The 16,510-nt window shown below is 40.6% G+C and overlaps 1 protein-coding gene across 7 annotated transcripts in view; it reads right to left on the bottom strand.

Moving 5' to 3' along the window:
- Window positions 1-16,510, bottom strand: part of Ph4alphaefb (prolyl 4-hydroxylase subunit alpha-1) — a 260,485-nt gene that overhangs the window by 140,716 nt on the left and 103,259 nt on the right. For 2 of the 7 annotated variants that reach the window (XM_076379895.1, XM_076379886.1), the window contains exon 1: window positions 705-912. The exons of 4 other annotated variants lie outside the window; for them this stretch is intronic. Coding sequence is in view for 1 of the 3 variants with exons in the window: in XM_076379878.1 (XP_076235993.1) it covers window positions 521-529 (9 nt within the window). In the remaining 2 variants the exon portion in view is untranslated. Of the gene's footprint in view, window positions 1-520; window positions 607-704; window positions 913-16,510 lie in introns of those variants that run through there. One more of the 7 variants, XM_076379878.1, reaches the window with a different exon arrangement.

The following is a 16,510-nucleotide window of genomic DNA, read 5'->3' on the forward strand; positions in this document are numbered from 1 at the left end:
CAGTAAAATGAATATATTTGGAGCACTAAGATAAGCAATATTATAGGAATACTGAAAAATAAAGGCGCCACCTTCTTGTAGCTTCACGATCAATTACTATTAAACACCTGTTTACATTAAGGCGCGAATACACCAGAATTCGTGAACAGTATGAAAATAAAATTTTCTAAAAATCATCTGTTGGCGGAAAAATCGTGTTCACAAACTGTTCACTGGTGTAGACTCAGCTTTAGGCGGCAAAACTTGGCAACACTTAAGCAAAATGACTTACGTCATATTTAAAAAAAAAAACTGAGTACCTTCCTTTTGGAGTTAAGAGCTGAATTTTCATATTTAAAACCCAGAATTTATATCGTCAGACAAGAAAGTAGTAAAAGCATTTTCCTCATTCCTCCAAAAACAAGGGCGCAAGAAGCCACAGAGAAGTCCCTAAGAGTACAAAAACAAAATGCTCCGAGCTCCCATACGAAACCCAGGAAAGCAAAAACACGTGACAGGTGACATGTGCCTACGATCTTACCCTCAGCATGTTTTTGCCTCGGAACAACACAAGCACGAGCACAGAATTCCTACCCAACGCGTAATAAAAGGCCAGCGATGCTAATCCCCGAAAAGTTCGCCTCACATTTCGCGTCGAAAGCAGTTCCGCCGATTCAGGGAGCAGTTACAAAGTTACAACGCATGAAATTGAAACGCTGACTCACCGATAGACGCCCCGACTCCTCGTCCACCGTCTGCCCTGCTGTCGTTGCGTCAGGCCCTGGGCTCGAGCTGTCCCCGAGTTGTCCCTCTTCGAAGAGCGAACGACACTGCACGCGCACTAGAAACTTCGACAAGAAGAGTCACGCGGCCCGCGGCGTGCACAGAGGCGAGGAACGACGCTTGAGGACTTCCGCCGACGCGCACTGCACGGAATCCGACAGCCGACTGGCTTCACGCGGATGCTGCGGCGAGCGCGTCGCCACGCGTCCCCCCCGCCGCGACGCTCATCCCCACCGCCGCGCGACGCTCGATCCTGCTCGCGCGAGCTCGATCCCCACTGCTTCCCTCTCGCTCGGGGGGGCACTCGTTCTGCACGTGCGAGCGGTGGTTGACTCGGGCGACTTGAGTTTTATCAATCGGGACAATTTCGGGTTAAGTGAATTCCGATCACCTGTGGGGGGTAATTGTTTGGGTGAGGGGGACAGGGGAGGCTTGGGGTTGATGGAGAGTGTTCGTGAGTGTTGAGCACGTGGAGGGGATTTTAGGAAATTTTATACTTTGATAGGGGATGCAGATCTGTGACGACGAGGTGTGATTGTTCTGTTATACGTTTTGTTTATTTTCGTGGTTAATGTGGAATAAGTTTGAGAAACTTGTGAATGAATATTCTTTTTGTGAATTGTGTAGCTTCGTGTGTAGAGGATTGTACTTTGGGTTTAGTTTCGAGTAAGTTTGATGTGTGCAATTTGAGGAAAGTCGTAAATCAAAGATTTAGAATTTCGAGATTTAAAAGAAGTTCCTTGGTTGTTTTTCTCAAATTTTAAATCCTGGAGACGTATATATTTTAGTGGGTCGATTGAAATTGAATATTCTATGTGACGAAGGAGGAAGAAAGTGACTGTACAGGGTATTATAAAAGTGTGAGACGGTTTTATAGAATTGACAGTAAAAGCTGAAAGAACTTGGAGGAAGTTTCTCTGCGTTTTATGTGAAATAATGCTTCTTCTTTTATTTTTGAGCTATTTTATGGGTTCTAAAATACTAATTAATATTTTATTATTTATTTCATATTAGTTAGCAATTAGGTGATGCATAATTGTCTTCTGGAGTCCAGATTTTCATATGTCACACATGGCGCGAACTCAAAAAATAGTTAGTCGTTAAGTAATTAACCGATAAATTAACTAATATTTCAGACCAATATTTCAGAGAATATAAAACAGCTTGTAACAAAAAAATTATTACCCACATGCATACCTGAATCCTCATTACATTAACAATCACCATCAATCTCCTGAAAGTACTCCATATTATCTGTAACATCCACTATAAATCATATTCAACATAATTAGAGCTCGCATAATTCAACGAAAATCACCAATAATTTGAAAACCTTTCACACCACATACGTATACATATTCTATACCTCTCTTATTTCAAAAGCACCATTCATCCTCCACAATTTGATATTTGATATTTGATGAATCCCCAATGTAAAGATCCTCTAATTATTTTAAGCACAATTTCCTATAATCTCCCACATACATTATAATACATTATTAAACACATAATTAAAGCTCCACGTTATTAAAATACGTAAAATATACCAAGTAAAATTGTGCGACGTATTTTTGGCTATAAATCTCATCTCATCTCAGACGAAACAAGATGGCTCACTTAAACCAGGCCACTTGAATATTTCTTCCTATTGTGAAGATACAAGAAATATTTTATATGCAATTTAAATGTTATCAACAGAAACCAACACGTTGCAAAGGAGATATTCTTTTAAATAAGTTTTTTGGAGTACTCGACACATGATACAATTCAAATTGCATAAGTATAAAATATTTCTTATATCTCTACAGCAGGGACAGCTATTCAGATGGCCTGGTTTAGGTAAACCACCCTTTACAAGGTTTACAAATACTGATGAGTGTAATATTCGACAGCAACTCGTATAAATAAAATAAGTGTAGATGTAGATATTTCATGAATTTCCAATAACATGAAACTATCCAGATACTTATATACACAATTTTATTCCCGAAATTTCACCTCAAATTCAGACACTTGGGCTCCAAAGATCATATCGTACGACGCACAGGAAGCCATCAAACATTCTCGCGTGTCCAGCTTGCCTGTATCCCTTGTTTCTCCGAGCTCTCGCGCGGTTCTGACACTTCGTTTCCCTCCGTCTCCAAACTCTCCATCCTTCTCTCTCCGTCTCTTCCCCCAGTATCGCGCCCTCTCCTTCGCGCAGCCCCGAGAGAGCCAAGCATTTCTCACTCGGACGTTTTTCTCTCGTCAAGCGGTCCGCGGACGCTCTTCGCCCCATCGTCTTCCCCCATTTGGCTCATTTCGCCCGCGCGTCTCGCGACGCCTCATTTTCCTCGTAATCGTTTCACTTCTTTGCCCGTCCCGTTTCATAATAGCCCCCCTCGACCACCCCCTCGCTGGCGTCGCGGTTTGCTTTTCCATGCGCCCCCGTAAATGTCTCTGTTACCGATTCGTTTCATTCCGCCAACCGCGTTTCGCTTTTTCCTTTCGCCCCTTTTTCTTCGAGTTCAAACTGCCGCGCTGCATTGTGCGCCCCTCTTCCGAGGGTGGCTTTCCTGCGCTTCGATGGAGAGCTTGTCCTACTCGGAGCTTCTGGGCAACCACGTCCGCTGCATTAGCATAAAGTTCCCTAAACCCCTTTAAGTATCGAAAATTCTGGTCGTAGAGGGTCTTGTAAGCGAGGGAATCGGAGTATGTATACAGTGGACTGGGTTGCGATTCTTTTCCTCGTGGAAGGGGCTGATCTTGGGGTTGGTAAATGGGGCTCGAATGGGAAGGAAAAAGAGACATTGCAGGTATTGCGTGGCTTGGAGGGGTAATTAAGGAGGAGTAGTTAATAATTTAGACGAGATGACGAGTGACACTGTAATTAACCCTTGGATGGTCGAGCTTTGACTCTAACGTAAGATGCTGACCCTGGATCGTTCTGGACCCATACTAAATACAGAGTGTTTCATAATTCATGGTATAAATTGGGTCAGGTGGATTCTATAACTGGAAATGAAACGAAGATTAAGAATAAGTACGCTGATATTTCAATTTAATTTTCTCGGATTCGAATTAGTGAGAATCTTTAGAAAAAATAAAGAATTCATAGTTTCAAGGTATTTGCATTATTTTAATAAAAATTGTAGCTTTAAAATCGCTAACATCTGTTATTACATGTATAACAATGTTTCGTAATAACGATATCATTATTTCAAGAGTCAAGCTTCAAATACTAGGTAAGTGGCTTCGAAGAGTTCGTAATATGTACTTTAATCACTCCATTGTAATACCACTCGTACATTCAAATAGACGCAACACTTAACGTTAACATTCCACATTGTTATTCGAGATCTATTGTCCCGCGAGCCACGAGTTCCTGTAAGAACAGTAAAAATTTTATTATCAATATTCTCTCTGCTTTATTATCACCTTTACTGTTATCGTTCCGCTCAGTTCCTCGTATACTCCTGCTTTATACTGTTTTTTATTTCTGCCTTATACAGTGCCAGTCATGTTACACACTCTTTCTCTTGGAAACGATAAAAGAAACGCATTCGAAGAATACACAGGTGTCTACGCTTCCCTCGAATTCGATTTCTGTAAACTGTGAAACCTCCCACACGATTTAGGGAAGTGAAATCGAACATACCTGTAGGGCACTACTGTGGAATTTTCACCGATAAGAAGCCAAGGAACTATCTCACAAGTAGCCTGAGGACCTTCATGCAATTATGGGAAACTCTAGTATGCAAAAGACTGTAGAATTTATACAATACGCAAAAGTCTACAAGGTATCGAAAGTTACATACTTGGAGTGTGAAGTAAATCTTTAATTAGGTACCATTTTTCTAATTGGGTTTATGGAAATAGAAATTTGCATGAACTTCCTCAGTTTACTCATAAGTAATACATATACTTAGTATAGTTAGTACCATAAATTAGTATCTACCAAAAAGAAGCATACCCTCGACACCAAACAACTTTGGTTTGAAACATCTTTTTATGCAACAAGTAGCTTAAAAAAAATTCAAGGGATGCAGTTGGAAGACTCACCCTGTAGAATAAATGGAAATTAAATTTGCAAAACAAACTTGCAAATGCTCCCTCTATATCTTTTCTTCCCCTAAACCCCTAACACCCACTCACATCTACTGATGACAACTGAAACGTTTCGACTCGCTTCGAATCCGTAAGCGTGACGAAAAATTCGACTCACTTCGAACAATGTTTCAAAGCTCAGAGCTCTTGAAAGTCTCGCTAGTTTTAGAAGTTCTGAGAGATTCAATAGTTCTCGAGAAACGGGTAAGAATTCAAAATCTCAGAAGCATTTCCAATACGTATCTTCGTCCAAGCAGTACCATTACCATAAAGTATCACAGAGAGCTTGAGAACTTTAACTCATCTTTGAAGACTTCCAAGAGCCTCAGGCTACGAATCCTGTTCGAAGTGATTCGAATCATCACAGCCCCGAACTTCGAATCGCTTCGAGCTTGAAATTCGAACTCCCATCGCTGCTCACATTACCAATAAAAGAACGAAACAAGAAATGGTCTTGCTCAAAAAAGAAGACCAACCACTGTGCACCATTTGCAACACCAAAATCTTGATGGAACATATCATCACTTCCTGCCAAAAATACCAACGTGAACGGAATCTGTACCAAATCTGCGGAAATCTCAAAGAAGCGATCAAAAATGAAAAATCATGCTCCGATGTTATAAATTTTTTGAAACATGTTAACTTACTAAACCAAATTTAAGCCAAAGCCATGTATATCAACCGTAGTTTCTAATGACCCTTGAGGGTAGATGCAACATTAAAAATTAAATAAAAAAAAAAAAAAGAAATGGTCGCACAGTGGCAAATTCGACGCGTAAAAATTCCTCCTCGCTCGATTTATTTCCTCGCGATACCTCAGGCTTCCATCGGAACCGCAGCGGCCGCCCCAGCGACGAAGGACGAAGGACGCCGACGACGTCGACGACACTGGAGAACGACTTGCGACTGGAGTTTCGCCGAGAAACTTTAATTTCTTACGAGTTCGCGGAAGTCTTTCCAGCCGCGGCGCCGTCCTTACCACCTGGCCAGGGAAAACGCAGACGAAACCGAAAAGTTTCCAACCGCGGCTCGGTGCATACACAGAAACGCGGCTGTATACGCGTCAAGCGTGCGCAGACCCTCTGACGCGGTCTAGAATTAGCATGCTGTCGCTGGGAGAGGCGTCGAGAGGAAGGGAGAAGGAAAAATCCTTGGTTGAAGGCTTGCAAAAAGAGCCCAGGGGTTGAGGAATCGCTTTTAGGATAAGAGTACAATTGATAGTATAGACATAGTGTACTAAGAGTCTTATACTGTTAAAATGAGCTTCAGGAGAAATATTTCACTTGAAAGGTTTATTATAAATAGCAATACAGTTGTCACTGTTAGGTTTTCGGGTGTACGCCGTGTCCATTTGGAATTATTTACCCAACGTTTCGCTAATATTGCAATTAGCTTCATCAGGGGGGTCAAGAGACACAGTATCAGTGTGTGTCTCGTACACCCGAAAACCTAACAGTGACAACTGTATGATGCCGGGCCGTGAAAGTCTCAAATCTTTAAATATAGGCAATGTTGTGTATAGACACTGTGGTTGTAGGGTAAAAGAGTATATTGCTGGGTCTGAATCTATTACTGTGCTTTACATACGTTTTATATGAAATTAGATACCATTCGTTTTTCAAGGATTAAAAAATAAAGCGAATTCCCCCAAAAATCGTTCAATAATTCCCAATAACTAATAAGAGCAGACATTTAAAAAATATTACCACATCTGAATTAAGAATCATCCCTCCTTTTCTCTAATAGGTACTCTCTAGTTTAACAGCCGAAAGCTCATCAGCTGAATGCACCCCACCCCCACGACCTCAACGCAAATAAAAAGGCAATAAATAGAATCGCCAAGGGTTAAACCAGGATCCACCGAGAATGAACATCCGATTGCACGCGATTACTGTCGGTATCAGCGCGCAGCTGGAAAAACCGCGCTGCTTGCAGGATTACGGGCCACCCCTAACGCGGTTGGGCCGATAAAATCGGAAATGCACGATCGTGGTCGCGGTGGAGTCTGAACCGAGGCAGCTGGGTGTACGTTTCGAAAGATTAGCGACAAGGGAAGAGGAGGAAAGAGGAAGAGCTTCCCTTCAACATTAGACCACGTACAGTACTGCTCATAAGTGTTCGAACGATTTCACAAATTTCGGGAATTATAGCCACGTGCCATTGAATTAGAACCACTCAAGAAAATTAATTTTTCTGACTATAATCTTGTATTATAAATTGCAAATTCTTTTTGATCGCTCAAATTTTTATTACAGACTAACATGGCTGCGTGCACGGCAATTAACTTGTATTTCACTTTGACTCTATATAAGTATGCAGGCTGTCCAAGCTGAAGCAAGCCACCTATCTTCTCTATTTTTAAGAACACGAAATTTTAAAAAACAAGAAAATAATTCTACATAAAAAATTATTCTTGCATGATATTTCTCCTTCGAAACAATTTAAATTCTGACATGGGCCATTTTTGTGTCATTAAAAACAGAGTAGATATTTAGGTAACCTGCTTCAGCATGGACACCCTGCATATTATGTAACTTAAACAATGGCACGCTAGTCGCCTAGTGTTGCCTAAATCAACAATTAGCATGTCTCAAAGCCCTGTCCACATCTCCAAAACGAGACTCCACCGAATTCACATCACGAAGTTCTCCAACCTATTCAAGACTCATTAAAACCCTTGCGTCATATTAGAGGATCTCTCCCCAGCAAAAAGCGAGTCGTCGCCTTTTTCACGCGCGCAGACACGCTGCTCCTCGCAAACAACATCGGCAAAGAGCGCATCCAAGCGATGAGAACACACGACTCTTCTCCTACGCAAGAAGTAGCACGCAAAAGAGAAGGTCCAAGAGGGAATTAAGAAATTTCTCAGCTCCCCATGAATCTTAAGCAGACGGTGGCAGCGCTCGCGCCGCGACGCCGCGCAAAGGCGCATAAATATGCATAAAACTTGTTTGGGGATCGATGGACTCAGTATAGTCGACGAAGGGATATAGTGGTTCTAGTAAACAGCAGGTTATAGGTCCTTCACACTTTTAACAATTGGCGTTTACTTTGAAATCAAGTAAATTGACTGATCTGAACGCGTCTGAAGGAAATAGAAACCTGAAGGGATGTTTCAAGTCAAGTAAAATAACACGTTCACATGGATCAAACTGCCCCAAACCACTTGCATTCGAGCTGTTTAAATTCCAGTAACTTGACTAATCTGAACAAGACTTTAGAAGCGTGAAGGATCAATACTTTTTTATATTTCAAGTCAAGTAAACCAACACGTTCACATTGGTCAAACTGCCCCAAACCACTTGCATTCGAGCTGTTTAAATTCCAGTAACTTGACTAATCTGAACAAGACTTTAGAAGCGTGAAGGATCGATACTCTTTTATATTTCAAGTCAAGTAAACCAACACGTTCACATTGGTCAAACTGCCCCAAACCACTTGCATTCGAGCTGCTTAAATTCCAGTAACTTGACTAACCTGAACAAAGCTTTAGAAGCGTGAAGGATCGATACTCTGCTGTTTTACTGGGATCGCTACATCCCACTGTCGACTATACCTTGAACAGTCGACGAGGAAACTATTCCTCGGTGCCGCCTCTACCTGGGCCATGTTTAAAGAAACGCTCGCGATAAAAAGTACGAGATTATGGTCGTACTTAGACGAACAGCCACTGTAATTGCGACGTCGCGGATCTCGGGAAGAAAGACGGGAAATGATAAAGTTCTTAGCGGCATGGAAGTGGGCTGCGATTAAGAGCTGTTAGCGCTGTAAAACGCTCGAGTCGTGGCATGCTGAGATTAATATTGCCCAGTGGCGCAAATGAGTCCAGTTTCACTGTGGGCCTGGCTTCAGTCTGTGGAAGACCGATTCGCTGGAAGGTCGAAGGTTATCGAGGTGTAGACCAGTGGTGACGAGGAAGGAAGGGAAAGTTTGAAAGGGTTAACAGGGGGATGAAGGTGGATGGTCTTTCTGGGGGAAATTCTTAAGTGTGTGGGAAATGGGTTATTTCAATTGAATAAGGGTGATTATGAGGGGACAACTGAAGTTAACCCTTCTTCCCACTGCACATTTACACCAACAATAATAATAATACTGTGCAGTGGAAGGAAAGGGTAAATTTAGAAGATTTAATATCAGATTCTTCTTAGATTTATATAATATTAATACTAAATATTAATCTCAGATTGATCTAATTTTTAGTATATGTGGAATATGAGAGACATCATTTAAATAACTTCCATTTGCTTCAAAAGGGGAGGGAAAGTAGGCGTAGAAATGGTAACAGTGGAGCAATTAAATTATTATTAGTATTATTATTATGAATGTGCATAGTAATAATTACGTCACAGAGTTCACGAGAACCTCTCCCATTCTATTCAATCGAATGCTTTCCCACAGCACTATTCCACACTAATTAATGCACTCTTTTTTGCCCGAGCTGCACCGTTGCAATCTGCAATTCAACAGCGGCCATGTTACACGCACGGCCCGAATTGCAGTAATAATGGCACTCGGCGCGGTCTTCGTCCAAATGAGCAGGTTAAATCAACTGTCACGCTCGTTGGGCTAACAATACTTTATCTCGGCCGACGTGCCCGCTGCCATTAGCTGTTCACGTTGAGATCTAGAGAAACACCGTGGCAGGAGAACGTGAAAGGCTTGATTTCAATTTCTCACGCGACTTTCAATTTTATTTTTCTAATAACTGCTGACCCCGCTGCACCGGGGGATAAAAATTGCATTCTATGTTCCGCGAGCGTTCGTTACGTTGACAGTGTTCGCTGTTGCGTTAACAGGCCGCGAACACGAAATTCAAAGGTAATATTTAGAGTTTCAGGAAACACCCTAGACCTAAGGAACTGGTTATGGAATATGGGCAGCCATTCAGTTGCGTTCTTTGTATGGATTTGCATGTGGAAGTCTGAAGGCTTTAAAGTCTCTGATTATGGGCTGCAAGTGAAAACTACTTCTACTTGCTCGCGGTTAAAATACTTCGAGGGAAGTTGAGCCAGGTTTACTGTAATTAATGTTCGAAAATTTACAAAGGAGAATTAAGGAACATTCGAAGTTAGAGAAAAGTAAGAGAAAATCATAATAAGAGTGTTTAATAACTGTTTACATAAAGAAACAACAGAAATAAAAAATAGATAGCAATTAGGGTGTTTGTTGACAGATGACAAAAATTTTAAGAGACGATTCTATACGCTAGAATAAAAAAATGTATTTCAAGCTTTCCTTGAGAAGACTTCCAAAATTCCTTTAAAACGTGTCTGACTCGATACTCATTCTACTGACCTCTCTGTGTCTGTCTTAGGACATATTCCACTGACTTCACCATGCCAGACCTGACTAGCAAAGCCTACTGCCGAACGCTCTGTGTAATACCACTCCTTTGAACCTCTCACAGCCTACAATTTTCCTTAGACTACTAATTAGTACTACGATAATATTTAATCTCACTTTAGACCCCTGAGAGACTTCAAAAGCACCCGAAACGGAGCCTCGATAATGGTCGTAAAGCGGCAGGTAAAATCGATCCAGGAAACCCTAAGGATCCTCGAAAATAACAGAAACACCGTATGAACGCTTAGAACGTCATCAAGGTAACAAGAATATTAACCACACGTGCTGCCACGTCCGCCGTGTCTTCCCTACCATCCTTCTTCATCGTCGCGCCCCCTCGCCACGCGTCTAATTATCACTAATTACACGTCTCCGCGGTCGTATCGCTTAAACCGGCGAGCTTTCCCTTTCTCCCACTGTTAATAATCGCGAGTTACATGTAATAAATTAAAGCTCGGCTTAATTACGAGCTCGCGTGTCATACTCACTGCACCGCCGTATATGCAACAATTTCCTGTGCATGAGAACGCGCAAGAGGGGCTCGGCTCTACAGGGTGATCCCTGGCGGAAGAGCTGGCTAAATGTGCGAAGAGGAACTCGCAGAAGGGAGACTTTGTTTTTCAGGAATTATCTGGGGGTGAAATTTTGACGTTGTTGACATGGAAAATTTCATGTGTGGAACATTTTTTTTTTCTTATATTTTAAGAGGAGAATGATACCATTTTTTGTGTCGCCTAAAAAATAAGTAACCATCTTTTTGTGTCTTCAGAAAAAAGGAACCCATCTTTCTGTATTTTCGAAAAATAGAGGAATTATTTGTGTATCTTTCTCTAGTTATTTATGAACAGAAGCCTGATATTGTATTTTATATTCTCTATTAATTCCTGTAATTTGATAGTAACAGTGTACACATGAATTTTTTACCACTTTGTTAGTTTGCTATTTTGTCACTTCTCACAAGATCTAATAATTATTCATCAGCAATCACGCTCTCAGTATTAAAACTAAAAATATTCTCCTTTACTTTTAGTAATTATCCCTTTTCCATCTTCAAAGTAGACTTACAAAAAGCATCAAAGCTCGCTACAAAATTAATTAGAGCCCACGTATAATTAGCTAACTTTGAGGGCGCCGAATTAATTTGAGTGTCCATCACTTTGTATTTCTGTCTTCAGACCACAGATACTGAAACAAACGTTACTGCTTTGAATCTTCGAAACTGCTACAAAATAATTCTCCCACAAAACTCTGTTTCACATTTCCATCGTTTATTTCGGTCATCATCTTTTTGCTTGTATCAATAATGAACCGCCTCGCAGGGTAGCAGAAAGCTGAAAAAAGAACCCGGGAGAACGAAGTGAAGGTAGAAACAAAGCCTCCGTGTGCGTGAATGATGCAGAGGAAAATAAAGCGTCGTCGCGGGGCGTTGAAACGTTGTTTGCGAGAGCTTTTTTCATCCAGCGGGATTAATGCGTAAACCGAGTACCTTATAAAGAAGAGGTGGACTGTCCAGGTGACAAATCGTCGGTGGGCTCAACGTTGATTCAACGAAGCACACCTTTTTCTGGCGCTCGCTGGGCGCGCGAGAAGAAGAATCGTCCCGACCGAGAAATTAACGAGGATAATCGATGAGGAAAATTGAATTTTTCACGCCTTTGCGATTTGCCTCTTCGTTATCTGTCTGAGGCGGAAATTGGAGTCACTATTATCGAGACGAAGACGTGACAGGATTAATAGGTAAGGTTTTTCACTATTTCTTCAGGTACTCTATTTCGTTTGAGGACTCTGAGAGGTACTTATCTACAGAAAAATAAATACTACTTCCATCTTTTTGTATTAGGAAAAATATGTTCTTCAGGGTGAGCAAATATACTCGCTGTCTGTTCGAAACCATCGCCAACCCCAAGCAACCCCCAACAATCAATCATTTGGCTAGTAGAAATTAGATAGAGGATTTCCTTAGTCATCTCGCGTAATTTAATTTTTCCTGTAACACAGAAATAGCTACAATATTACCACGAAGTTCCACAGGCTACCTACCTAGTCTACTATCTTAATTAGAAAACGATTTCCTGTTGTTTTAATCAGATCTACTACTAGTTAATTCATTTCTCTGCTACCTCATTTTTTGACGAGACGCAAAATGTCTGTCTACTATCGACATAAGCTCACGCTGCTTAATAGACAGGACAAATTAAGCGCAGCGATTTCGTCGGGGACCTTGTGAATCTTTAACGAGAACTATATTCCAGGAGACGATCTCATCGGGTCACAGTAAATATCCATGGTTTATTGGACGTCGATTCACGAAGCAGGTTGGAACAGTGCGTCGACCTCTCGAATAAAACGAGCACACGAGGGACGACGCCTCTCAATGATTTCTCCCTCTGGTGACTCCGTGAATCTTCGTCTCTGTTTCACAAAAATCGTGGAAACATTTATCGGGACGCCCTAATGGAATTGATATGCGATCGATCTTCACTACTGTGCGATACATGTATGTACAGAGGGATTCGAGGGGATGGAAAAACTTGAGACGTCACTTAAGTGTCCCTCGGTAAAGATGAATGAGAGGGGAAGAATTGGATGAAGAATTGTCTAGGTTTGTCTTCCTTCCCTGAGTGAACTACTTTTTTGCTTGGAATTATACTTTTATCCTTGAAGTACCACGTTAAATATAAATATATTACAAATTTTGTTACATGTACAGTGATTCTAATTTTAAACTAAACTTCTCAAGTTTCCTTGCTATTAGATATAGCAGATACTCTTCATATTTTATAATTCCAGAAAATTTAAATATTCTATAAATATTACATAAGTACACATATAAATAAAATAAAATATTTTAGAAATATTATAAATTCTAAAAAAAATACCAAGAAAATATTCCAAAGAATATTTTCTCCTTATTCTGATAAACAGAAATCGATTCCAAAATCACGTCAAATGTTATTGAAACACCCTATACAAATGGATGGCATTCAAGCTCAGCGCCTGCGAGTTCTTGGGAATGCGTGAATGAGGATTCTCGTCGCCACTGATACAGACGTTGAATAAATACAGGGCGATATACAGCGCGATATTATTCGGCGACATGAATATTATAAGATAATGAATTATTTAACGAACATATCCGCGTCGTAATGCACCGTAATGCATTCAATGATGAATATTTCAAACGAACTGGGGACGGTGGTAAATGTTTTCCCGTTACTAATCAGGGACGCGTTGTTTAACGATAATACACCCTGCTATGATCACTGATAAACGCTTTTGCGATAACGTCCCCCGTTCTTTCGGCCGATAATAAATATTTCGATAATAGCGCTGCGCTGTTTTATACGCGTAAAATATTTCCGTTCTGAGAGAATATCCCTGGGCAAACATTTTGGCAATAACGTTCGTGTTCTGAAATTAATACGTTATGGCAGTATTCCATTGTAAACGTTTCGATAGGGGTAATTGGAGTGAGAATACTTTTGCAAATTCCAAATTTCTTCAATGGAATTAGAGAAGAGTAACCTAGTTAGAGATTTTTTTCTCTCTTCAAGTAATATGAAGTGTATTTAGTTTTCGATATATGATAGAAATTTTGTACGTTTCTGTATATTGAAATTTGCCATAGATTTATTTCTTAAGATCCACAGTCTTAATCATTATTTCTTTAATTATGAGGCTCTAGTTCTCTAGTTTATTTGTATTGGTAATTAAGAACGTGGTCTAAGTTAGAAATCTAAGACAGTTGAATGTATTATTTATTTGATCCTGCATCGATTTAGTCGATTTAGTAAATGAATATTCGTCTCATATGCAGTATGATTTTCTAGTATTCGATTTTTCAGAGGATCGTGAATAGCGATTCGTCGCTGTCGTAATATTACGTATTTGTTCCACTGCCTTGCTGCTCTAAGGTGTTTCCCGATTTAAGCCACTATTATCACGTTTTCCACGATTTCACGCCTTTCTCCTTGCACAGTTTCAAATTCTCGCTGATATCGCTCGATTTCACGGCGACGTGTATGTTTACGCGAAACAGCGCGGTCGTTCTACCCAAACACGTCCTCGATGGATATGCAAAGCAAGCTCGCGACTGGTGCACTTTCTGATGCACTGGAGCGAAGAAGATAAACAGAAACGATGACATATTACCACGCTTATTTTAATCGTGAGAGACGACAGACATCACTTAGTGTTACATCATTTTATGGATCCTTAGAATTTTAGGGTGAAGGGTGAGTTAGAGGGGTGAGCGTCTGTGGAGCCACTGAGGTGGCAACTTTTATGCTTCTTTAGCTGTAGATGTATTAAGGTGGGTCTACGATATATGCTTTATGCAGCATAATTCGTTTATTATGTAATATAAAAATAATTTCCTAATTTCTTTTATTATAATACGAGAATTCAAGCTCAAAATGAAATAAAACTGGCGTTTGTGTTTATAAGTATCCTAGTACCTGGACATTTAAGATGTCAAATGTCCCAGTTGCTGGACAACCTTTTTATCTATTTTTCTACACTTACAGATACTTCAAATACACATCAATAACAGAATATACTATTTCATGATTCTACTTTTTCTTCTTTCATTAGATATACGAGAATTCAAGCTCGAAATAAAACTGATGTTTCTGTTTATAAGTATCCTAGTACCTGGACACTTGTGATGTCAAATGTCCCAGTAACTGGACAACCTTTTTATCTATTTTTCTACACTTCCAGATACTTCAAATGCACATCACTAACAGAATATACTATTTCATGATCCTATTTTTTCTTCTTTCATTATGTATACAAGAATTCAAGCTCGAAATGAAACAAAACTGGTGTTTCTGTTTATAAGTATCTTAGTACCTGGACACTTGAGATGTCAAATGTCCCAGTAGCTGGACAACCTTTTTATCTATTTTTCTACTCTTATAAATACTTCAAATACACATCAGTAACAGAATATACTATTTCATGATCCTATTTTTTCTTCTTTCATTATGTATACGAGAATTCAAGCTGGAAACGAAATGAAATTAGCGTTTCTGTTTAGCTACTAGGGCATCGTCAGCTACCGAGACACATGGCGCAAGATCTCCACAGAGATCTGCATAACCGCGTTATAGGAGGGTTTGCTGCGCACGAGCGTTCAACAGGGAAACTCCGCCGAGCAGGCAGGAAGATTTTTCGCCAGCCCATCGATCTCAGCAAGAAGCCCACGTTACATTCCGATCGGTAGGACGTTCATTTCCGCAAGCGGCCGTAGGACAATGAACGGTTAAACGGATCTTGCCTGGGGGCCATCGAACGTCGGAGCAGCGTGCATACACGTCGCTCCTCTGACGAATACGTACGTCGTCGGCTGTAAATGGTGAGCACCAGCCGCTACGTGCCTCAATAATCAGATGCAGCAACGAGCGTTCAATTAGCTGCGCTACAGCAATGCATTCGCCGGCGTAAGGAAGCATCGGAGCCGGATGCTTAATTTACATGGCTGGCTTGCGTACTCGGGAAGGGTGGTCCGCGGGAAAAATTATGCCCCGCCGTGAGGGGAATTGTGGCACCAGGCCGATATTAACATCGAGGATAAGCTCTGAGCAAACTGATAAAGTCTCTGATAACGGGGTTCCAGGTTGCTTCGGGGATAATCAGAACGCGTTTATGGGAGGTATATTATCTGCTTTGATGGGTGTTAACATGACAGATGGGATTTGGGAATATATGTTTCTATGAGAGAATCTTTTTTTTATTATTCTTTTAAGGAGCCAGAATTTATGGGAGCTAGGGTTCTTTGTGAGAGTGTGTCCATCTGAACTATCGTGAGTTCTCGAGAGTACACGGATGAATTTTTATCGCCACGAAACAATACTACAATTCGCTACTCGTGCAATTGCCTGACCTTTAGCGGCATAATGCCAGCATGGTGACTCGTAGAACTGTTGAAATTCGATCGACTGCTTCGACACTGACAAACTTTTCTAAAGGTCAACTTGCAGCACCTGTAATACTTAATTCGATCATTATTTCAAAATTTTAGAATCAGGTATGGATGGAATAATTGATATCATTCCCATCGCTATTATTTTGAGTAAATACAGAATTATTGTGTCTCATATTTTGTCAACTCTGTCCCAGCGTATTAGCAATGTATTTTTAAACGACAGTAGAATAATTTCCACGCTCCATTTAATTAGCTTCCTCTTTCGTTTAGTTTGTTATTAAAAAGAATAAAAAAAAATGGGAAAGGTGGAGGCAATGGTACGAACCCCATGACCAGCAGCCCGTGGATTACAGGGACGATTTTCATGGAATTGCAGCTGCGTTGCAGCAT

The sequence above is a fragment of the Calliopsis andreniformis genome, chromosome 1, assembly GCF_051401765.1.
Source record: "Calliopsis andreniformis isolate RMS-2024a chromosome 1, iyCalAndr_principal, whole genome shotgun sequence".
Taxonomy (NCBI): Eukaryota; Metazoa; Arthropoda; class Insecta; order Hymenoptera; family Andrenidae; genus Calliopsis; species Calliopsis andreniformis.